Source organism: Athene noctua, chromosome 35 (assembly GCF_965140245.1).
Source record: "Athene noctua chromosome 35, bAthNoc1.hap1.1, whole genome shotgun sequence".
NCBI classification, from domain to species: Eukaryota; Metazoa; Chordata; class Aves; order Strigiformes; family Strigidae; genus Athene; species Athene noctua.
This window is the reverse complement of record NC_134071.1, coordinates 406036-428845: the sequence shown is the minus strand read 5'-3', so window position 1 is coordinate 428845 and position 22810 is coordinate 406036. Positions and strand designations below refer to the sequence as shown.

Sequence of the window (22810 nt, the reverse complement as noted above, 5' to 3'; positions counted from 1 at the left end):
ACCTCCTGCTGTTAAAGGATTTCCCCAGGCTCTAAACTTCCTTTATTAACAGCTCAGAGCTGGGTCAACACCTCAAGGAGTGGCCGCAGCTCACAACACCCACCCTTCTCTAGAGACGTGATTCTACACAACCCACAACACAAAGATTTTTTTTTTTATTTTTTTTAAGAGCGGGGGGTGGCGGTGGTGATTTCCCAAGAACTTTTCAGCTCTCAATTCATCACCCATTTCAAAAAAGTCCCGTTACGTTCCGCATTTCCCGCGAGTTCTCATCGTTCCGTTCCAATTCTCCGCCGCAGTCTTCGCTCATCGCGGTGGCTTATTTTTATTTCTATTTTTTTTTAAACCGTCCTCGTCATCGTTCACTTTTAGACTCGTGAGGAAAGACTCAAAATGTTCTATTTAACGTGTATTTACGTGTCGCTTTTCATCACCCAGCCTTTCTAAATTGCTTACCCTAAGGTAATCACTTATTTCTTACTTTTTGTTCCGTCTAAAACTCAATACTTCAGATTAATTTGTAAGAATTCAGCTTAACTGGGTTTTAAGCCAGTCCTATGAGGGCTGGACAAGGGGGAAAACGAGTGATATTTGCGTTGAACTGTCCGCCTTGCTCCTAGAGCATCTTAATTAAAAACCTATAACCCGATATCTACGTATTCATCGCTCCCGCTGGTAGCAATCTGCGAAAAGACTTTTTTTTTTAAAAAAAAAAAAACAAAACAAAACAACTCGTTCCTTTGACACGCACCTTTTTCGACCGCCTGCGTAGGATGAACGAGGAGCAAATCGCCGCCGTCTGCTTGGCCGTGCTCAAGGCTCTCTCCGTCCTCCACACCCAGGGCGTCATCCACCGCGACATCAAGAGCGACTCCATCCTCCTGACGCACGACGGCAGGGTGAGCGCCGCCGACGCCTCCCGCTCACCTTCTCTGCCCTTTGGGGGATTTTTTATTATTTATTTTGTTTCGTTTTTTAATTTTTTATTTTTTTTTTTTTTTAGGTGAAACTCTCCGATTTCGGGTTTTGCGCCCAAGTCAACAAGGAGGTGCCGCGACGGAAATCCTTGGTGGGGACCCCGTATTGGATGGCGCCGGAGCTCATCTCCCGCATGCCCTACGGCCCGGAGGTGAGCCCCGCGGGGGGCGGGGGGGCTGTGGGACAGCTTTGGGGAGCATGGGGCGGGGGTGCAGGGGGGGTTTGGGGGTGTAAGGGGCAGGTTTGGGGATTTGGGATGGGGTCCATGGGGCAGGTTTGGGGGTGCAGGGGGAGTTTGGGGGTGTAAGGGGCAGGTTTGGGGATTTGTGGGGGGTCCATGGGGCAGGTTTGGGGGTGCAGGGGGGGTTTGGGGGTGTAAGGGGCAGGTTTGGGGGTGCAGGGGGGGTTTGGGGGTGTAAGGGGCAGGTTTGGGGATTTGTGGGGGGTCCATGGGGCAGGTTTGGGGGTGCAGGGGGGGTTTGGGGGTGTAAGGGGCAGGTTTGGGGATTTGTGGGGGGTCCATGGGGCAGGTTTGGGGGTGCAGGGGGGGTTTGGGGGTGCGTGGGGCAGGTTTGGGGATTTGGGGGGGCCATGGGGCAGGTTTGGGGGTGCAGGGGGGGTTTGGGGGTGTAAGGGGCAGGTTTGGGGATTTGGGGGGGGGCCATGGGGCAGGTTTGGGGGTGCAGGGGGAGTTTGGGGGTGTAAGGGGCAGGTTTGGGGATTTGTGGGGGGTCCATGGGGCAGGTTTGGGGGTGCAGGGGGGGTTTGGGGGTGTAAGGGGCAGGTTTGGGGATTTGGGGGGGGGCCATGGGGCAGGTTTGGGGGTGCGTGGGGCAGGTTTGGGGATTTGGGATGGGGTCCATGGGGCAGGTTTGGGGGTGCAGGGGGAGTTTGGGGGTGTAAGGGGCAGGTTTGGGGATTTGTGGGGGGTCCATGGGGCAGGTTTGGGGGTGCAGGGGGGGTTTGGGGGTGTAAGGGGCAGGTTTGGGGATTTGTGGGGGGTCCATGGGGCAGGTTCGGGGGTGCAGGGTGGGTTTGGGGGTGCGTGGGGCAGGTTTGGTGATTTGGCGGGGCCATGGGGCAGGTTTGGGGGTGCAGGGTAGCCTCCCCCCACCTTTGCCATGGGTGTGTGCCCCCCCCCCAAGGTGGATATCTGGTCCCTGGGCGTGATGGTCATCGAGATGGTGGACGGGGAACCCCCCCACTTCAATGAGGCGCCGCTGAAGGCCATGAAGATGATCCGCGACAACCTGCCCCCCAAACTGAAAAACGTGCACAAGGTAAAAACCCCCGGGGAGGGCGGTGATAAATTTCGGGAGCGGGGGGGGGGGGTTGCTGGCCTGCGGCTGAGGGCGCGTCCCCCTCTCCCCGCAGGTCTCCCCCTCCCTCAAAGGTTTCCTGGAGCGCATGCTGGTGCGGGACCCGGCGCAGCGGGCCACGGCGGCCGAGCTGCTGCAGCACCCCTTCCTGGCCAAGGCGGGCCCCCCCTCCTGCATCGTCCCCCTCATGCGCCACAACCGCCTGCGGTGAGCGCCCGCCGCCCCCCCACCTCGCCTCTCAACTGGAGCTGGGACTGTGCCACTACTGTCGGACATACACACACCCCCCCCACACACACACACCCCCCCGCCGCCGCCGCCTCGCTTCACCCCTCCCCAAAAAAAAAAAAAAAAAAAAAAAAAAATAAACACACACACCCCCCCCCTCCATCCACGCAACCGAACTACTGAGCCGGGGACACCGAGGCGGTGATGGGTTGGGGGGTGGGTTGGTTTGGGTTTGTTTTTTTTTTTTTGGGGGGGTGGGAGGGGGATTGTGGGGGTGTTTGTCCCCCCCTCACCACTCCCCAACAGAAATCTGTGGCTTGCGGGGGGGGGGTTGGGGCGCAGAACCGGTGTCACCCCCACCCCGGGGAGACTTTTGGGGCAGCTCCCCCTTTTCTTTATCTTTTAAATCTTTTTTTTTTTTTTTTTTTAAGCCCCCAGGGGTCGGGTTATTGAGGGGGGGGACACACACACACACCCCACCCCCCCCTACAGGTGTGTCCCCAACACTACGGCCCCGCGGCCACACTACTGATTCGGGGTCTTTCCCGCCCCCCCCCCACCCACCCTGACACCTCTTCCAACCACATTTTTGTTCTTTTTCTTTTTTTTTTTTTTTTTTTGTTGTTCCCCCCACCCCCCCGTTTTGTTTTTTAACAAAGCTATTTATATTGTCCTTTTGTATCGCTGCGGTATGGGGGGGGCCGGCACGGGGACCCCCAGAGATTACACGTGTCCTTTTGGAGCTGTGTCCTATGCGTTGTTTTTTTTTAGGGGGGGGGGTGTGGGGGTGGGGGTGGGGGGTTGGGGGGGACCCCTTGACTGCCCAAAGATCCCTGTGGGGGCTGCTGCTTCTTACTCCCCCCCCCCCCCCCCCCCAATAAAGCACCCATGAGGCAGGAACTGCTGCGGCCTCCAGGCTTTATTGGCTGCACTGGGCGGGGGGGGGCGAGGCTGGGGGGGGGCAGGGGGCGGAGGGGGGGTGGCCCGGCCACCATCGGTCAGTCTCGGCCCCTGCGGACTCACGGTGACTTGTTTCGGCCCGCGTTGACTCGTCTTGGCCAAGGTTGACTCGTGTTTGACCACGTTGACTCCTATTGGCTAACGTTGACTTGTCTTTGGCCCACGTTGACTCAAGTTGACTTGTCTTGGCCCATGTTGACACACGTTGGCCAACGTTGACTCACATTGACTTGCCTCAGCCCACGTTGACTTATATTGGCCCACGTTTGCTCAAGTTGACTTGTCTTGGCCCGTGTTGACTTGCGTTGGCCCACATTGACTTGTCTTGGCCCATGTTGACACACGTAGGCCCGTGTTGACTTAAGTTGACTTGTCTTGGCCCGTGTTGACTCGTGTTGGCCGACATGGACTCAGGTTGACTTGTCTTGGCCCGTGTTGACTCGTGTTGGCTGACATGGACTCAGGTTGACTTGTCTCGGCCCGTGTTGACTCATGTTGGCCGACATGGACTCAGGTTGACTTGTCTTGGCCCATGTTGACTCGTGTTGGCCGACATGGACTCGTGTTGACTCGTGTTGACCCATGTTGACTCACGTTAGCCCCCGTTGACTCGTGCTGACTCGTATTGACCGCCGTTGACCCGCGCCGCCCCGCGCCGCCCCGTTGCCGCCCCGCGCCGCCCGCCTCACTTGCACTTGCAGTAGTAGCCCCTGATGGCGTTGTTCCAGTCGCCGAAGAGCCCCCGCCGCACCTCCTGCAGCCGCGGCACCGCGCCGGCCGCGAAAGTCCGACTCTTGCCCTTCTTGCCGGCCCGCGACCAGACGGTCAGGTCGCAGCGGGTGCCCACCACCAGCGAGGAGACGCGGGCGGCCCACTCGTGGGGCATGTAGGGCACGTCGGCCCCGGGTTCCACCACCAGCACGGCCCCCGCGCAGCACTGGTCGTAGTAGGGGCTGTTGTCGGCGTAGAGCTGGGCGCAGATGCGGGTGCCGTTGGCCGTCCGCAGGTCGGAGGGGGCCGGGCACTGCGCCCCCACCCCCGCCAGCACCGCCGCCGCCGCCAGCACCGCCGCTACCAGCATCGCCATCGCCGCGCCCGCCGCCCCCGGCGCCGCCCGGATATACCCGAGCCCCAAGGACGGGGCGGGGGGGGGGGGACACCCACACCCCCACGGGGATGGGCCACACCCCCCCACACACACACACCCCCCCCGCCTTGGGAAGGGACCCAGGTGTCCGGGACTGGGACCCCGTCACTGGGAAGGGACCCAGGTGTCATGACACCCCCCCCCCCCCCGCGCTGGGATCTCACACCCCCCTGGGACAGGACCCAGGTGTTGTGCCCCCCCCCCCCGGCCCTGGGATCTCCCCCCCCTCCCATCACACCCCCCTGGGACAGGACCCAGGTGTTGTGCCACCCCCCCCCCGGCCCTGGGATCTCCCCCCCCCTCCCCTCACACCCCCCTGGGACAGGACCCAGGTGTTGTGCCCCCCCCCCCGGCCCTGGGATCTCCCCCCCCCTCCCCTCACACCCCCCTGGGACAGGACCCAGGTGTTGTGCCACCCTCCCCCCGGCCCTGGGATCTCCCCCCCCCTCGCCTCACACCCCCCTGGGACAGGACCCAGGTGTTGTGCCCCCCCCCCCGGCCCTGGGATCTCCCCCCCCCCCCCTCACACCCCCCTGGGACAGGACCCAGGTGTGTCGCGTGTGTCCCCCCCCCTCCATGGCCTCGGCTGTGGCCTTGGGGAAACTGAGGCACAAAGGGGGGGGGGGGGGGGGCAAGGCCAGGCTGGGGCCCCAGGTGTCCTGTATGTAAATGAGGGAGGGTATTTAGTGAGGGGGGGTAATTAGCAGAGGCTGGAGGGGTGATGGGGCTCAGGCTCCGCCCCTGATTTGCATATTAATGACCCAAGCCCACGCCCTTGTCATGGCGCCGGCGGTCTCCCGGCAACTGCATCATTCCCCCCCCCCCCCCCCCCCCCCATATCCCGGCAAACGTCTCCTGGCAACCGCGAGGGGGGGTGGGGGGGTGTAATTAGCCCGTCCTTCATTAGCATAGCCCCGCCCCCCACTACTGGCCACGGCGCCCACCTCGTTAGCCCACTCATTAGCGTACTAATGAGCTCATTTGCATGCAGGGAGCTGCCTGCTTGGGGGGGCGATTCTCAAAGGTCTCGTATGGGGATTCCTGGAACCCCCCCCACGTCCCCGTGTCCCCCCCCCGGCAGGCGGGACCCCCTCGGGCCCCCCCCACAGACAGAGGGGACCCCCCCCGGGCAGAGTGCCCCCCCCCGGGCCCCCCCCCACACACAGAGGGGACCCCCCCCGGGCAGAGTGCCCCCCCCCGGGCCCCCCCACAGACAGAGGGGACCCCCCCCGGGCAGAGTGCCCCCCCCCGGGCCCCCCCCACAGACAGAGGGGACCCCCCCCGGGCCCCCCCCCACAGACAAAGCAGCTCCCCATCTTCACACACAAAAGGTTTAATCGCCCCGGGCGGGGGGGGCACAGGTTTTTAATGTAAAAACTTGTGTTAAACACTGCAGCGGGCCGGGGGGGGGCCCGGGGGGGGGCGGCTGGTGGGGGGGGGGGTGGGAACGGGACGGACAACTGGGGGGGGGGCGAGTAGGGGGGGGGAAAGGGACGGATGGGGGGGGGTTAAGGGACAAACAGGGGGGTGATGGGGCGGCGGGGGGGGGGGGGGAAGGGATAATGGGGCTGGGGGGGGTGATGGGGGGGCCGGGGGGGGTGATGGGGGGGCCGGGGGGGGCCCCCCCGCGGGGTTATCCAGACCAGCCAGATAGGAGGCCCCGGGCCGAGGCGGGGGGGGGACACAGGGGACAAGAAAAGGGGGGGGGGACACAGGGTGGGGGGGGACTCAGACATCCGGGTCCCCCCCCGGGAGGTTTTGGGGGGGGGGGGGCTGCGGTTCTCGTGTCATCTGTGCAGACATGTCAGTGGCGTGTGCGGGGCCCCCCCCGCCGCCGGCCCGGCCGAAGGCACCGCGGCGGGGGGGCAGCCCGGGGGGGGGCGGGAAGGGGGGGGGGGGGGGGCGGCACACACGTGTTGGGGTCACGCACCAGTCCCCGAGGTGCCCACGCGTGACCTCACGGTGCCCACGCGTGTCCCCAGGGGTGCACACACGTGTCAGAGTGCACACGCGTGCCCCCGAGGTGCCCACGCGTGGCCTCAGTGTGCCTACACGTGTCAGGGTGCACACGCGTGTCCTCAGGGTGCCCACGCGTGTCCCCAGAGGTGCCCACACGTGTCAGGGTGCACACGCGTGTCCTCAGGGTGCCCACGCGTGTCCCCAGAGGTGCCCACACGTGTCAGGGTGCCGCGCGTGTCCTCGGGGTGCCCACGTGGGTGCCACGGGGGCAGGCAGGTACCGGGTTGCATATGGGTGCCCTCCCCGGGGGATGGGGGGGTACATGGATACCGATGGGGGGGGACCTCGAGGAGCACCCAGGGGTGGGCGCAGGCGCCCAATGGCACCCACGAGCACCTGGGAAGGGGGGGGGGGGGCCGCAGGCACCCAGGGGTGCCGGGGCAGTGTCCAAGCGCGTACGGGCACCCACGGGTGCACCAGGCACCCCGGGGGTGCGTTCAGGCACCCCAGGAGCACCCAAGGGTGTATTTGGGCACCCAAGGGTGCGCAAGAGCACCCAAGGCTGCGTTTGGTCCCCCCCAGGAGCACCCGAGCTGTGTTTGGGCACCCAAGGGTGTACTTGGTCCCCCAGGAGCACCCAGGGGTGTATTTGGTCCCCCAGGAGCACCCAAGGGTGTATTTGGGCACCCAAGGGTGCGCAGGAGCACCCAAGGCAGCGTTTGGTCCCCAGGACACCCAAGGGCGCGCAGGAGCACCCAAGGCCGCCGCGTTCCGGAACCCAGGAGCGCCCAAGGCCGCGTTTGAGCACCCGAGCGTGCACGTGAGCACCCAGGGGTGCTGCCCGCCCCCCTCCCCCCCCCCAGCCCCTCTCCCCCAACACCCCCACCCCCCCCACCCTTAGACGGTGCTCTCGAGCATCCAGTGGGTGCTGCCGAAGGAGGGGCGCAGGGTGGGGGCCGCCTCGGGTAGGTCGAGGCGCGGCAGCGAGCCGTGGCGCCGAGTCCGTGCGCGCCGCGGGTAGCTGTGGCTGGGGAAGAGCCCCCGCGCCCCGCCCGCCGCAGCACCCATGGGTGCCGGGGGCGGGAGAGCGGGGGGCAGCGGCAGCGGCGGCGGCGGCGGCGGCGGCGGCTCCGGTTCGGGGGGTCTGTGGGTGCCGTTGGTCTGGGAGCAAACGCTGGCGACGGCGGCGGGGGGTCGCCGGGCGGCCGCCGCCTTGTAGCGGGCGGTGAGGATGAGGATGAAGACGAGGACGGAGGCGGCGATGGCGGCGCCGATGACGATGATGACGGTGCCCCCCAAAAAATGGGGTCGGGGCAGGGCGGCGCAGCCGGGGGCCCCCCCGGTGGTGGCGAAGCGGACGCAGCCGAGGGCGCGGGCGGCGGGCAGCGCCGCGGCCCCCTCGGCGTAGAGCGCCGAGACGCAGAGGTCGTACTCGCGCCCCGCAGCCAGGTCCCGCAGCACGAAGCTCCGGCTGGAGGGTGGCAGCAGCCTGGGGAAAGGTCACGGGGGGCGGGGGGGGGACACACACAACGAGGTGGGGGGGTCGGGAGGGGGGCACGTGGGGCACGGGTGGGCGAGGCCACGCGGCTCCGGGCGCTCCCCGACGGTTCCGGGTGATGGCACAGGGCCACGGTACCGGGGATGGGGGGGTGGAATGGCACCGGGTGACGGGCAAGGTCATGAGGGGCCGTGCGAGGCCGCCGGGAGCCGTGCAAGGGCACCAGGAACGGTGTCGTGGCACCAGGACTCGTGCAAAGCCCCGTGGCGCCGTGCAAAGCCACCGGGAGCCATGAAATAGCACCAGGACTGGTGTCGTGGCACCAGGACTCATGCAAAGCCCTGTGGCGCTGTGCGAGGCCACCGGGAGCCGTGCAAGGGCACCAGGAACGGTGTCGTGGCACCAGGACTCGTGCAAAGCCCCATGGCGCCGTGCAATGCCACTGGGCACCGCTGCAATGGCACAAGCACCATGCTGTGGCACCAGGACTCGTGTGATGGCACCAGGACTTGTGCAAAGCCCCGCAGAGCCGTGGAATGGCACCGGGCCACGTGCAAGGCCACAAGCTCCGTGCAATGGCACCAGGACCCGTGTAATGGCACCAGGACTCGTGCAAAGCCCTGCGGAGCCGTGCAATGCCACCATGCACCGTGCAAGGCTGCAAGCTCCATGCAATGTCACCAGGACTCGTGCAAAGCCCCGTGGTGCTGTGCAACACCACCAGGTACTGTGCAATGCCATGAGCGCTGTGCAATGGCACCAGGACCTGTGTAATGGCACCAGGCCATGTGCAATGGCACCAGGACTTGTGCAAAGCCCCGTGGTGCTGTGCAATGCCACCAGGCACCGTGTAATGCCACGAGCACTGTGTAATGCCACCAAGCACCGTGCAGTGCTGCCAAGACCCGTGCGATGGCACCAGGACTCGTGTTAATGTCACCAGGCACCTTGTAATGGCACCAGGACTTGTGCAAAGCCCAGTGACACCGTGCAATGCTACCACGTGCCGTGCAGTGCTGCCAGGACCCATGCAATGGCACCAGGACCCGTGCAATGGCACCAGGACTCGTGCAAAGCCCCACGGCACCGTGCAATGTCACCACGTGCCATGCAGTGCTGCCAGGACCCACGCAATGGCACCAGGACTCGTGCAAAGCCCCGTGGCACCGTGCAATGCCACCACGTGCCATGCAGTGCTGCCAGAACCCGTGCAATGGCACCAGGACTCGTGCAAAGCCCCATGGCGCCGTGCAATGTCACCACGTGCCATGCAGCGCTGCCAGGACCCACACAATGGCACCAGGACCCGTGCAATGGCACCAGGACCCGCGCAAAGCCCCGTGGCGCCGTGCAATGCCACCGGGCACCACGTAATGCCGCCAAGCGCCGTGCGATGGCACCAGGCCCTGTGTCACAGCACCAGGCCACGTGCAACGTCACCAGGACCCGTGTAAGGTCACCAGGACCCGTGCAAAGCCCGGCGGGTCCCTGCAATGCCACGAGCACCGTGCGAGGCCGCGCGGCACCACCCAGGGCCCCCCCCCCCCCCCCCGCAGCCCCCATCGCAGCGCAACCCCGGACACACCCCCCCACCCCCCCACCCCCAAACCCCAGGACCCCCCCACCCTGACCCCCCCGCCCCGGCACCCACCCCGCGGGCACCCACCTGTAGACGAGGGAGTCGTCGAGGGAGCTGTTGTACTGGATCTGGAACATGCGGATGCCGGGGACGTGGCGCTGCGGCAGCCACCGGATCCGCGCCGAGGACGCCGTCAGCTCGGCCGCCACGATGCGCCGCTCGCCCGCCACCCGCGACTCGTTGCCGCCGGCTCCGGCGCGAGCCATATCGGAAGGCCCGGGCCCGGTTTCGGCGTCTCCGTCCCCGTCGCCGTGAGGGACGGGTAACGGTAAAACGGCGACTTGCACCCGGGCGGCCGCTTCGCCGGCGGCGTTGGAAGCCACGCAGGTGAAGGCGCCGTGATCGCGCAAGGTGGCCACCCGCAGCTCCAAGGAGCCGTCGGGCCGCACGGCGCGGCCGGAACCGTTCTGCACCAAACGCCCGTCGGGCCCCAACCAGTGTAACGCCGGCGGCGGGTCGCCGGCGGCCGCGCAACCCAACCGTAAGGGTTGACCTTCCAAAACGGCGGCGGGATCGGCGGCCGCTCCGGCGATGGCCGGGGCTCGGCACGCCAATTCCTCCTCCGGGACGGCCCAGAGGAGGCGGCCGGCGAGCGGCGGCGGCGAGGCGCAGCTCTCCAGGCGGCCCGGTTGTGCCAAACGTCGTAGCCACAGCAGCTCGCAGTTGCAATGTAACGGGTTGCCGCCCGCCGCTAAACTGGGTCCCGGCGGTCCCGGTACCGGCGGTAAAGCCCGTAAGCGGTTGGCGGTCAGGTCTAACCGCGCTAAGCGGGGTAACCGCGCCACCGCGCCGGCGGGGACGCGCTCCAAAAGGTTGTGGTCTAAAGTGAGAGTAGCCAAACTAGCCATGCCGGCTACCGCCTCCCACGGCAAAGCCGGCAAATTGTTGTGGGAAAGGTCGAGATCTTCCACCGTGGCGGCGAAAGCGGCGAAAGCGGCCGGTTCGATGGCCGCCAGTTGGTTGTTGGCTAATATGAGGTGACGGAGACTAGCCAACCCGCGGAGCTGAGCCCCGCTCAACGCCGGCAAGCGGTTGCCGTCCAGGTGGAGGGCGCGGAGGGCGCGGAGGTCGGCGAAGGCGCCGGGGGCCAGGCGGCGCAGGCCGTTGCGGGACAGCGTCAGGTGCACCAGGCTGCTCATGTTGGCGAAGTCGGCGCGGCCCACGGCGCCGATGAAGTTGTCGGCCAGCCGCAGCTCCACGGCGCCGCGGTCCAGGGTCGGGGGAACGGCCAAAAGGCCCGTCCGGGCGCAAAGCAGCGTGGGGCTGGGGGCGGCGGCCGGGCACAGGCAGCGGGGGGGGCAGCGGTGGGACCCCGCCACCGCCCCCAGCATCACCAGGGGCACCAGCAGCTTCGCCATCCTCCGCCGGCCCCGGCGGCGCCTGCGGGGAGCAGCGGGGTTGGGGACGGGGGACGGGGGGGGGCAGGATCGGGCCCCCTGGGGGTGTGGGGGGGCAGGATCGGGCCCCCTGGGGGTGTGGGGGGGCAGGATAGGGCCCCCTGGGGGTGTGGGGGGGCAGGATCGGGCCCCCTGGGAGTGTGGGGGGGCAGTATCGGGCCCCCTGGGGGTGTGGGGGGGCAAGATCGGGCCCCCTGGGGGTGTGGAGGGGCAGGATCGGGCCCCCTGGGGGTGTGGGGGGGCAGGATCGGGCCCCCTGGGGGTGGGGAGGGGCAGGATAGGGCCCCCTGGGGGTGTGGGGGGGCAGGATCGGGCCCCCAGAGGGTGGGGAGGGGCAGGATAGGGCCCCCTGGGGGTGTGGGGGGGCAGGATCGGGCCCCCTGGGGGTGGGGAGGGGCAGGATCGGGCCCCTGGGGGGTGTGGGGGGGCAGGATCGGGCCCCCTGGGGGTGGGGAGGGGCAGGATAGGGCCCCCTGGGGGTGTGGGGGGGCAGGATCGGGCCCCCCTGGGGGTGGGGAGGGGCAGGATCGGGCCCCCTGGGGGTGTGGGGGGGCAGGATCGGGCCCCCCTGGGGGTGGGGGGAGGGGCAGGATCGGGCCCGGGGTGGGGGGGAGGCACGATGGGGGCGGGGGGTACAGTGGGGCCACGGGGCGGGATGGGTGCTGTGGGGAGAGACTGCCCGATCCCCAGGGAGCTGGGAGAGCACGTGTGAGCATGTGTGAGCCCGTGTGCCCCCGTGTGCCCCCATGTGAGCCCGTGTGAGCCCGTGTGAGCCTGTGTGCCCCCATGTGAGCCCATGTGCCCCCGTGTGCCCCCATGTGAGCCCATGTGAGCCCATGTGAGCATGTGTGAGTCCATGTGCCCCCGTGTGAGCCTGTGTGAGCCCATGTGCCCCCATGTGAGCCCGTGTGAGCACGTGTGAGCCCGTGTGAACCCATATGCCCCCATGTGCCCCCGTGTGAGCCCGTGTGCCCCCATGTGCCCCCATGTGAGCCCGTGTGCCCCCGTGTGCACCCATGTGCCCCCGTGTGAGCCTGTGTGGCCCCGTGTGCCTCCGTGTGAGCCTGTGTGCCCCCATGTGCCCCCGTGTGAGCCCGTGTGCCCCCGTGTGAGCCCATGTGAGCCTGTGTGCCCCCGTGTAATCCCATGTGATCCCATGTGCCCTCATGTGATCCTGTGTGCCCGCAGGTGATCCTGTGTGCCCGCAGGTGATCCCCTGTGAGCCCGTGTGAGCCCATGTGCCCTCATGTGATCCCATGTGATCCCATGTGCCCTCATGTGATCCCGTGTGCCCCCAGGTGATCCCATGTGCCCCCAGGTGAGCCCGTGTGCCCCCAGGTGAGCCCATGTGTCCTATGAGAACCTGTGTGCCCCCATGTGATCCCATGTGATCCCATGTGAAACCCTGTGCCCTCATGTGATCCTGTGTGACCCCATGTGATCCCGTGTGATCCCATGTGCCCCCATGTGATCCCATGTGATTCCACGTGAGCCCATGTGTCCCATGAGATCCCATGTGCCCCTGTGTGATCCTGTGTTATCCCCTGTGCCCCCATGTGCCCCATGTGATCCCGTGTGCCCCTGTGTGATCCCATGATATCCCATGTTCCCCCGTGTGATCCCATGTGCCCTCATGTGATCCCATGTGAACCCGTGTGCCCCTGTGTGATCCCATGTTATCCCATGTGCCCCATGCAATCCATATGATCCCATGTGATCCCGTGTGTCCCTATGAGATCCCATGTGCCCCCATGTGATCCCATGTGCCCCCGTGTGATCCTGTGCATCCCCATGAGATCCCATGTGCCCCCATGTGATCCCGTGTGCCCCCACACGATCCCGTATGATCCCGTGTGTCCCCGTGTGCCCCCCTGTGTGATCCCGTGTGTCCCTATATGATCCCGTGTGATCCCGTGTGATCCCGTGTGTCCCCATGTGATCCCGTGTGATCCCGTGTGCCCCCGTTACCTCCTCTCAGGGCTCCATGTCGGTCCCGTCTGGGCGTCGCCGCGGGGCCTGTTGGGACAAGGGAGGGACAGACCAGTACGGACCAGTACCCACCAGTATGGACCAGTACAGCTGCAAAGAGCCTAGCGTGACCCAGTACGGCTCCACACAGCCCAGTATGGCCCCACACAGACCAGTCTGGGCCAGTACAGACCAGCAGAGCCCAGTGTGGCCCAGTAAAGCCCAGTATTGCCTGGTAAGACCCAGTATGGCCCAGTACAGCCCAGTATGGCTCCACGAACCCCAGTATCGAGAACAGCCCAGTACAGCCCAGTATGACTCCATATGCCCCAGTATCCATAACAGCCCAGTATCGCCCAGTATGGCTCCACACACTCCAGTATGGCCCAGTACAGCCCAGTATGGCTCCATGCACCCCAGTATGGCCCAGTACAGCCCAGTATGGCTCCACACATCCCATTATGGCCCAGAACAGCCCAGTACAACCCAGTATGGCTTCATACACCCCAGTATGGCCCAGCCCAGTTCCGTACTGCCCAGCAAAGTCCAGTACAGCCCAGTCCAGGCCAGTACAGCCCAGTAGGAGCCAGTGCAGGCTGCACAGCCCAACATGGGCCAGTACAGACCTGTAAGGACCAGTACAACCCAGTATAAGTCACTATGGGCCAGCACTGCCCACTATGGCCAAAGATGGTCCAACATGGCCCAGTATGGCCCAGTATAAACCAGTACAGCTCAGGACAACCCAGTACAACAACATGCGACAGTATGGATCAATATGGCCCAGCACAGCCCAGTACATCCCAGTATGTATGAACAGTACAGCCCAGTATGGCTCAGTACAGCCCAGTAAGGCCCAGCACAGGCTGGTAAAACCAGTATATCCCAGTATGGCCCAGTATAGCCCAGTATAGAGCAACACAGCCCAGTACAACCTAATGTGGCCCAGAACAGCCCATCATGGCCCAGTACAGCCCAGTACAGGGCTGCACAACCCAGTAAGGATCCAGTACAGGACTGCACTGCCCAGTATGGCCCAGTACAGACGAGTATAGGACAGCACGGCCCAGTACAGACCAGTATAGGACAGCATAACCCAGTACAGACCAGTACAGGACTGCATGGCTCATTACGGCCCAGTATGGGACAGCACAGACCAGTACAGACCAGTACGGGACAGCACATCCCAGTACGGGACAGCACAGCCCAGCACAGCCCAGTAGAGGAGTGCACAGCCCAGTACAGACCCAGTACAGATCCAGTACAGACCAGTACGGGACAGCACATCCCAGTACAGACCAGTACAGAACCATGCATCCCAGTACAGACCCAGTACAGGCCAGTATGGGACAGCACAGATCCAGTACAGGCCAGTATGGGACAGCACAGATCCAGTATAGATCCAGTACACACCAGTATGGGACAGCACAGCCCAGCACAGCCCAGTAGAGGAGTGCACATCCCAGTACAAACCCAGTACAGACCAGCACAGGACGACACATCCCAGTACAGCCCCAGTACAGCCCAGTATGGGACAGCACAGCCCAGTACAGACCCAGTACAGACCAGTACAGGAGACCACAGCCCAACACACACCAGTAGAGCAATGCACAGCCTAGTACAGGACCGCACATCCCAGTACAGATCCAGTATAGACCAGTACAGGACTGCATAGCCCAGTACAGGCCCAGAACAGCCCAGTACAGACCCAGTACAGCCCAGTACGGGACAGCACATCCCAGTACAGATCCAGTATAGCCCAGTACAGGACTGCATAGCCCAGTACAGACCCAGTACAGCCCAGTACGGGACAGCACATCCCAGTACAGATCCAGTATAGCCCAGTACAGGACTGCATAGCCCAGTACAGACCCAGTACAGCCCAGTACGGGACAGCGCAGCCCCAGTACAGCCCGGTACGGGACAGCACATCCCAGTACAGATCCAGTATAGACCCAGTACAGCCCAGTACGGGACAGCACATCCCAGTACAGCCCAGTACGGGACAGCACATCCCAGTGCAGCCCCAGTACAGCCCAGTACGGGACAGCACATCCCAGTACAGCCCAGTACAGCCCAGTGCGGGACAGCCCAGCCCAGGGACCCCTCCTTCGGCGCCTCCCCCAGTCCCCAGTGCCCCCCCCCTCCCGTTAACCGCGCCCCCCCCTCCGGTAACGCCCCCCCCTCCTCCGGTAACCGACCCCCCCGCCGTAGCCCGAGCCCCAGTAACCGCCCCCCGCCCCCGGTGAAGCCGCCGGTACCTGGGGGGGGCTCAGCCCACGGACGCTCCCATCGCGGCTCCGAGCGCGGCACCGGCCCCGGGGGGGGGGGGCGGGGAGAGGAGGGGGGGGGCACCGGGCCCTGTCAGGCCTCACCCCACCGGGGGGGCCATGGCGGGGAGGAGGGGGGCACCGGGGAAGGGGGTGGGAGAGGCACCGGGCCCGGTCGTTGGGGAGGGGCGATGGGATGGAGGGGGATGCCGGTACCGGGGTGGGGGAGCACCGGGCTGCCGGGGGAGGTGGCGGGGCGGGGGGGGGACGGGGGGGCTGATGGCGGAGGTGGGAGTAGGGAAGGGGGGGGGGGGGGGGGAGAGGGGCGGCCCCGGGATGGCGGCGGGGCGGCCCCGGTGCGGGTGGCGGTGCCGGTGCAGCCCCCGGTCCCGCCGGCACAGGCCGCCGCCGCCGCTCGGAGCCGCAGAGCCGCCGGGGCGGGGCGGGGCGGGGCGGGGCGGGGCCGGAGGGCGGGGCCACGGACCCACGGACGGACCCACGGACCCGCGGACGGACCCGCGGAGCGGAGCGACGGCACCTGCTCCCCCCCCCCCCCCCCCCATCCTCCCCGCACCGGCGGGGCCCCGGGGCTGCCGGTGCCTGTGGCCGGTGGTCCCTGGGCCCGGTCCGTCGGTCCTCCCGCAGCCCTCGGCCCCCCCCTCCGCGTCCGTCCGTCCGTCCGTCCGTCCCCAAGGCCCCATCCCCCCGCGTCCGTCTGTCCTTCCCCCCCCCCCCCCCCCCATCCCTCCCTCTGCCCGGCCCCGGCCCGCGGGACCCCACGGGCCCGGGATGTGCTGGGGACACTGGGGATACTGGGGGATACTGGGGGCATGCTGGGAACACCGGGGATACTGGGGACACGCTGGGGATACTGGGGACACGCTGGGAACACCGGGGATACTGGGGACACGCTGGGGATACTGGGGATACTGGGAATACTGTGGGCATGCTGGGAACACCGGGGATGTGCTGGGGATACTGGGGGACGCTGGGAATACTGGGGACACGCTGGGAACCCCGGGGGTACTGGGGGCATGCTGGGGATACTGGGGATACTGGGGGATACTGGGGATACTGGGGGCATGCTGAGGATACTGGAGACACGCTGGGAACACCGGGGATACTGGGGAATACTGGGGATACTGGGGGCATGCTGGGGATACTGGGGATACTGTGGGCATGCTGGGAACACCGGGGATGTGCTGGGGATACTGGGGACACACTGGGAACACCGGGGATACTGGGGAACACTGGGGATACTGGGGATACTGGTGGCGTGCTGGGAAAACCGGGGATACTGGGGATACTGGGGACACACTGGGAACACCGGGGATACTCGAGGATACTGGGGATACTGGGAACACGCTGGAAACACTGGGAATACTGGAGGCCTGCTAGGGATGCTGGAAATACTGGGGACACACCGGAGATACTGGGAGACACTGGGAATACTGGGGATAGTGGGGACAGACTGGGGATACTGGGGACACACTGGGGATACTGGGGGACACTGGGGGATACTGAGAGACCCCGGGAACACGGGAGACACACTGGGGGGTACTGGGGGGCTACTGGGGACACTGGGGAGGGGGGTCACACACCTCAGCCCCTCCCCAACAGGCCCCGCCCCCGCCCCGCCCCATCAATCCCCGCCCCCGGGGACGGGCCCGGGAGGGGCCCACGAACCGCCGAGGGGGCGTGGCCCAGAGGAGGAGGCGTGGTCTAGCCCCGTGGAAGGGCGTGGCCTCGGGAGGGACGTGGCACGGGAGGGGGCGTGGCCTGCGCAAAGGGGTGGGGCCTTGGCCCCTCCCCGCCCCCACGCGCCGCCGCGAGGGCCATCCCCGCGCTCCCATTGGCAGCGCCGCGGCCCAATGAGAAGCCGGGGCGGGGCCGCGGGAGGTGGGTCACCCTCCGCCGGAAGCGGTCGTTCCACCCCGCCGCCTTCCCATTGGCTGCGGCCGTGCGGGCGGCGGAAGGGGCGGGGCGCGGCGGCGGGCGCAGGCGCGCTGGCGCCGTGACGCACCGTGCGTGCCGTGCGCGCTGACGTTGCGCGGCGGCAACAGCGTCAACGGCGTCTCCGAGTGCGGCTGCGGCGGCGACGGTGAGTGAGGGGCGGCCCCGGGCCAGGCCACAGCCCCTGGGCCCGGCCCCCGCTCCCAGCCCCGCGGCCCCGACCCCTTCCCGCGGCTGCTGGGCCTGGGCCGCCCCCGGCGCGGCCTCCCCGGCCGGGCCCTCCCGGGCCACCCCCCCCTCCGTACAGCTACCGCCCTCTGTCCCGCCGGGCCCAACCCCTCCCCCGCTTCGGCCCCTTCGTCCTCCCTGAGGGCGCCGGGAGCCCTTCGCTCCCCGGGAGGGCGCGGAAGGGCCCGGGCACCCCCCTGCGCCCGGGCCCGCCCCGTTCCACGTCCCGCGGCCCCCCGCAGCCCCTTCGGCCGCGTCCCCGTGTGCCTCTTCCCGGGCGTTGGGCACTGCCGAGCTGGAGCCGGGCCCCGGGAGGGCGATCCGAGGCGTCCCGGGCCCGACCCGTGTTTCCCCGGGCTGGGCGGGGCGGGGGAGTCCTTCTCTGGGTCTCAGGAGCGGGTATGGGGCGGGAGGGGTGGCTCCCGGTTCTCTTGGCTGGACGGAACTGGCGCCCTGAGGTGCTGCCGGTCGCACAGGGGGGGGGGCCGGGGACCGGGGGGGTGCGTATACCTCTGCTCCCGTGTGGGGTCCCCGGCCTTGACACCTGGCCCGGTCTCCCCTCTCTCCGCAGGGATCTCCGAGGCTGTCCCACGGGAACGCAGCCGCGGGGCCCGGCCGGAGCCGTCGGGGCCTCGCGCCCCCCCCTCCCTCCATGCCTGCCCTGGCCTGGGGGGGCACCGACTCCTCAACCAGCCCCCGCGGGGGCCCATACAGCGGCCGCCGCATCGCCGCCATGTGAGGGGGGGGCACGGCCGGCCCCGCGTCTCCCCCCCCTCCCCTCCCCGCCGCCACCGCCTGCCGTGAGCCCCCCCCCCGGCACCGCCATGATGTTCCGGGATCAGGTGGGGATCGTGGCGGGGTGGTTCAAGGGCTGGAACGAGTGCGAGCAGACGGTGGCCCTGCTCTCGCTGCTGAAGCGCGTCACCCGCACCCAGGCCCGCTTCCTCCAGCTCTGCCTCGAGCACTCGCTGGCCGACTGCACCGACATCCACCTTCTCGAGGCCGAGGCCAACAGTGCCGGTGAGTCGGGGTGGGGGGGCTCCTCTGGGACCCCCGGGGCTCTCTGGGTGGATGGGTGGGCTCTGTGGTGCTCCCTCAGTGGACAGAAGGGCTCTGTGGGGATCCGTAGGGCTCCCTGGATGGGCAAGCAGGCTCCCTGGGGATCCCCGGGTGGATGGGTGGATGCTGTGGGGATCCTCGTGACTCCCAGGGTGGATGGGTGGGCTCTCTAGGGATCCTCCGGCGGATGGGTAGATTCTGTGGGGATCCTCATGGCTCCCAGGGTGGATGGGTGGGCTCCTTGGGGAACCCCAAGTCTGTGTGGGTGCCCCATGGGGCTCTGCAGAGCTCCTGAGGGCTCTCACCATACCCAGTGGGTCTCTACAGATGTCCCCACCTCAGCTTCCCACAGGGGCTCCCCACATCACCCTGGGTGTCCTGGGGGAGCTTCACGGGGACCCCAAAAGCTCCCAGAGGTGCCTGCTGGGGTTCCCCACCTCACTCCAGGCATCTCTGGGGTCCTCTCCTGAGTTCCTGGGGGGTGGGAGCGGGTCTCCCTGTGCATTCCTGGGACAAATCAGGGGGGGCTCCCCGTCTTCCCCAGGAGTTTTGATCCCCATTTTTAGCCCTTTGTATTTTCCCCTGGGAGAGTTCTGCTCTCTCATTTCCAACCCTGGGCAGGGGGAGGTTTAACTCCACATTCTCTCCCCCACATGGGACGCAGCCTCATTCTCCTTCTTCCTTTTTTTAACTGCAGCTGCCATCAGCCAGTGGCCGCAGGAGCCGGCCGAGGCGGCGGTAGCCCTGTTGCTGGCCCACCTGCCCCTCCTGCAGCCTGGCAACACCGCTGCCAAGGCCGAGTACATGAAACGGCTACAGAAAATCTTGGCTTATGCCATCGAGAGCAACCGCTGCGTGGAGGAGAGCCGGCAGCTCCTCTCCTACGCCCTCATCCACCCCGCCACCACCCTGGACGACCGCAGCGCCTTGGCTCTTTGGTTGGGCCACTTAGAGGAGCGTTTGGCTGGTGGCAGCGGCCCCCCCATGCGACCTTCTCGCCCCGATGCTCCTCGACGGCCGCCGCCCCCTCATGAGTGGCCCGAAGACGCGGCTACCGAGTTGGGGCCGTCCTGGCCCGAGGCGGCTCCTCGGGAGAATGGGCACCCGCCCTTCCACCCACCTGCCAGCAGCAATGGGCTGGGGGGAGCGGGTGAGTGGGGACAGCGGGGGGGCGGGAGGGGGTCTGGGGGGGAATTGAGAGGACAGAGGGGGCGGGAAGGGGTCTGGGGGGAAATTGAGAGGACAGAGGGGGTGGGAAGGGGTCTGGGGGGGCACATTAAGGGCTGAGAAGGGACATTGAGGGTGAGGAGCGGTGGGAGGGGGGGACAGGGAGGTGCCTGGAGGAAACCGGTGTGGGGGGGTTGAGGAGGGACTTGGGGGGGCACAGGGAGGGGTTTGGGGGACACCTGGGTGCACAGGGAGGGGATGTGGAGGGTTGAGGGGGGGCTGGAGGGGTTGCGGGGGAACACGTAGGGGACAGAGGGACCTGGTAGAGACATTAAGGGGGCTCAGGTGGCCTCAGGGACATCGGGGGGGGGTCCCACAGAGGAGACCCAGGTAGCCATGGGGGATTTGGGGGACCAGGGGGGGCTGTAGAGGGGATGCAGGTGGCCACAGGGGACATGGGGGGGGGGGGGTGGGGGTGGGGGTGGGTGGGTGTCCCCACAGAGGAGACCCCAGCGCACCCCCTGACCCCCCCCCACCCCTCCTCTTCCCCCCCAGCTCTGCCCTGCCAGCTGCACCCCAGCCCGCTGAAGCGCTCCCTCTCGCTGGTGCCCGGCAGTGCCCAGGGAGGGGGACCCGAATGGGTTGGGGGGGGTGACGAAACCCCTGTCCCCGTCCCCCCTCGCCCTCCTTTTGGGGACCACGCTCCCCTGTCCCCCCAAAGCAGTGTGGCCTCTTCGGGCAGCGAACAGACCGAGGAGCCGGCCAGCGGCCGCAACACCTTCCAGGAGGACGGCAGTGGCATGAAAGGTGGGGTTTGGGGGGCCGTTTGGAGGGTGCAGGGGAGTCGTGGGGACCTGCCACCCCATGTCACACTCCTGTCCCCCCCCAAGATGTCCCCTCCTGGCTGAAGAGCCTGCGGCTGCACAAATACGCAGCACTTTTCTCCCAAATGACGTACGAGGAGATGATGACGCTGACGGAGCATCACCTCGAGTCGCAGGTAACACGGGGTGTCCCCCCCCCTCCGTGTCCCCCAATGAAGGGGGAGACAGTGTCACTCTGACCCTGCTCGTCCCCTCCTTGTCCCTGCAGAATGTCACCAAGGGCGCGCGGCACAAGATTGCCCTCAGCATCCAGAAGCTGCGGGAGCGACAGAGCGTCCTCAGGGCGCTGGAGAAGGTGGGACGGTGACAGGGTGGCCCTCGGGTCCCCTGGGGTGGCACCAGGGTGGCCCTCAGGTCCTCAGAGGTGGCCCCGGGGTGGCCCATATCCCCTTCTGCAGCCCAAGGGCTGGCACGGGGTGTCCCTTGTTCTCTTGTGTCCCCAGGGGTGACACAGGGTGTCCCCCATGTCCTGGTGTTCTTGGGGGTGTCAGAGTGTCTCCCATGTCCCTCACGTCCCCAGGGGTGGCACAGGGTGTCCCCCACATCCCTGGCCACCCCTCCCTGTGTCCCCAGGACTGGGGGGGGTGGGGTTTGGGGGGTGTGTCCCTGATCTCCCCCTGTGGTCCCCACCTGTTCCCCCTTTGACATGTCCCCCCACTCCCTACAGGACATCCTAGAGGGGGGCAACCTGTGGACAGCACTTCAGGAACTCCAACAGATCATAGTGACCCCCATTAAAGCCTTTCGGCCCCCCCCGGCCGCTCCTCCCCCAAACGACACCTCCGACGGGGCCCCCCCGGGGGCCACCGACGCCTTCGCCCCCCACCCGGCCACCGACGCCGAAGCCCCCGCGGCCCCCGTCCCCGACGGGGACATCCCGGGGCAGTTCACCCGTGTCATGGGCAAAGGTGAGATACCCCCCCCACACCCCAATTCCTTTTTTCGGGGGGTCCCAGGCTTCTGGGGAGGGGGGGGGGGCGGCAGGAATCAGGGTGTCTGGGTCCCTCCCTGACCCCCAACACCCCCCCCCCCAGTCTGCACCCAGCTCCTGGTGTCGCGGCCGGACGAGGAGAACATCACCAGTTACCTCCAGCTCCTCGAGAAGTGCCTGAGCCACGAGGTACGGGGAGGGGGCTGGGGGGGCTTGGGGGGGTCTGTAGGGCTGTGTGACCCCCCCGTGTGCCCCCTTTCCCCCCCCCCCCAGGCGTTCACGGAGACGCAGAAGAAGAGGCTCCTCTCCTGGAAGCAGCAGGTCCTGAAGCTGCTCCGCGCCTTCCCCAAGAAGGTGCCGCTCGACGGCCCCGGCTATCGGCCCCCCAAGGGGTAGGTGGGAACCCCCCCTCAACGCCGTGGGGGGGTTATGGGGGAGTGAGACACCCCCCCCCCCGGGGGCTTGTGAGCCCCCCCAAGGCACTGGTGGCCCTCTGAGACCCCATCCCTGACCCCTCATCTGCCCCTTCTGGAGGGTTGCAGTCCCCCTGGGGGGCTCTTGCCACGCCTCCCCCCCCCCCCCCCCCCCCTCCTCCCCAGGTGCTTTGGTGTTCCTCTGTTGTGTGTGTGTGTCCCCCCTCCCCAATTTGGGGGGGTCTGAGCTTGTCTCACCCCCTCCCATTTCCCCCAGGACCCCCCCCGTGTCCTAATTTATCCCCTGGGTGCTCCATTTCCCACTTCGTTTTTGGAGGTGCCACATTTTTCCCTTTGGGGGGGGACGGGGGGGTTCTGGGTGACCCCCTGGGGGCTGGAGGGGGGGGGGAAGGGGTGCTGGTGCCACCCTGACCCCCCCCAATTGTGTTTTCCCCCCCCCCCTCCCTCCAGCTGGGCCTTCGGCTCCAACTCGCTCCCCATAGCTGGCTCTGTGGGGGGGGCGGGGGGGCGGCGGGGGCAGCGCCCCTTTGTGTTGCCCCCCCGCGCGCTGCCCCCCACCCGCCTGGGGCTGCTGGGGCCTGCTGGGGGGGGCCCAGCCTTCCGGCCCCCCCTTGGTGGTCCCCCCCTCGGTGCCCAGGGACGTCAGGTGGGTGACGGGGATGGGGAGGGGGCAAATGTGGGGGGGATTTGGGGTGATTGGGGGCTTTGGGGGGGGGGGGGGGGGCAGATGCTGGGGTCTGTCAGGGTTTGGGGAGTCCCTGGGAAGTTGGGGGGGTCCTAGCAGTTGGGGG

The 22810-nt window shown here is 67.0% G+C and overlaps 4 protein-coding genes across 8 annotated transcripts in view; 2 read left to right on the top strand and 2 right to left on the bottom strand.

The window, feature by feature from the left end:
• Positions 1-3267, top strand: part of PAK4 (p21 (RAC1) activated kinase 4) — a 28689-nt gene extending 25422 nt beyond the window's left edge. For all 5 annotated transcript variants that reach the window (XM_074930749.1, XM_074930748.1, XM_074930745.1 and 2 more), the window contains 4 exons: positions 773-899; positions 1004-1129; positions 2124-2258; positions 2353-3267. In XM_074930749.1, the coding sequence (XP_074786850.1) occupies positions 773-899; positions 1004-1129; positions 2124-2258; positions 2353-2508 (544 nt within the window). In that variant the 3' untranslated portion in view covers positions 2509-3267. The remainder of the gene's footprint in view (positions 1-772; positions 900-1003; positions 1130-2123; positions 2259-2352) is intronic.
• A 903-nt stretch (positions 3268-4170) lies between these two features.
• SYCN (syncollin) lies at positions 4171-4572 on the bottom strand. The gene has a single exon (XM_074930807.1). It carries the CDS (start codon positions 4570-4572, stop codon positions 4171-4173), a length of 402 nt encoding a protein of 133 aa, XP_074786908.1.
• A 2788-nt stretch (positions 4573-7360) lies between these two features.
• Positions 7361-15575, bottom strand: LRFN1 (leucine rich repeat and fibronectin type III domain containing 1). Its single transcript, XM_074930783.1, has 4 exons — positions 15355-15575; positions 13094-13141; positions 9756-11108; positions 7361-8080 (listed from the first exon to the last, which is right to left on the bottom strand). Exons 3-4 carry the CDS (start codon positions 11084-11086, stop codon positions 7489-7491), a joined length of 1923 nt encoding a protein of 640 aa, XP_074786884.1. The 5' UTR covers positions 11087-11108; positions 13094-13141; positions 15355-15575; the 3' UTR covers positions 7361-7488.
• Positions 15576-17404: 1829 nt separating this feature from the next.
• LOC141972807 (protein Smaug homolog 2-like) overlaps positions 17405-22810 on the top strand; it is a 16219-nt gene continuing 10813 nt past the window's right edge. Inside the window, exons 1-10 of the mRNA XM_074930829.1 lie at positions 17405-17464; positions 18116-18564; positions 19301-19732; positions 20284-20577; positions 20661-20770; positions 20863-20949; positions 21322-21562; positions 21689-21774; positions 21859-21977; positions 22470-22665. Coding sequence (XP_074786930.1) covers positions 18369-18564; positions 19301-19732; positions 20284-20577; positions 20661-20770; positions 20863-20949; positions 21322-21562; positions 21689-21774; positions 21859-21977; positions 22470-22665 — 1761 coding nt within the window. The 5' untranslated portion in view covers positions 17405-17464; positions 18116-18368. The remainder of the gene's footprint in view (positions 17465-18115; positions 18565-19300; positions 19733-20283; positions 20578-20660; positions 20771-20862; positions 20950-21321; positions 21563-21688; positions 21775-21858; positions 21978-22469; positions 22666-22810) is intronic.

Bases quoted from the DNA above. Each gene is read 5' to 3' on its own strand.
- SYCN (XM_074930807.1), bottom strand. From the start codon at position 4,572: ATGGCGATGCTGGTAGCGGCGGTGCTGGCGGCGGCGGCGGTGCTGGCG.
- LRFN1 (XM_074930783.1), bottom strand. From the start codon at position 11,086: ATGGCGAAGCTGCTGGTGCCCCTGGTGATGCTGGGGGCGGTGGCGGGG. The intron at 8,081-9,755 runs GTGGGTGCCCGC...ACCTTTCCCCAG, and splicing joins GACGACTCCCTCGTCTACAG to GCTGCTGCCACCCTCCAGCC.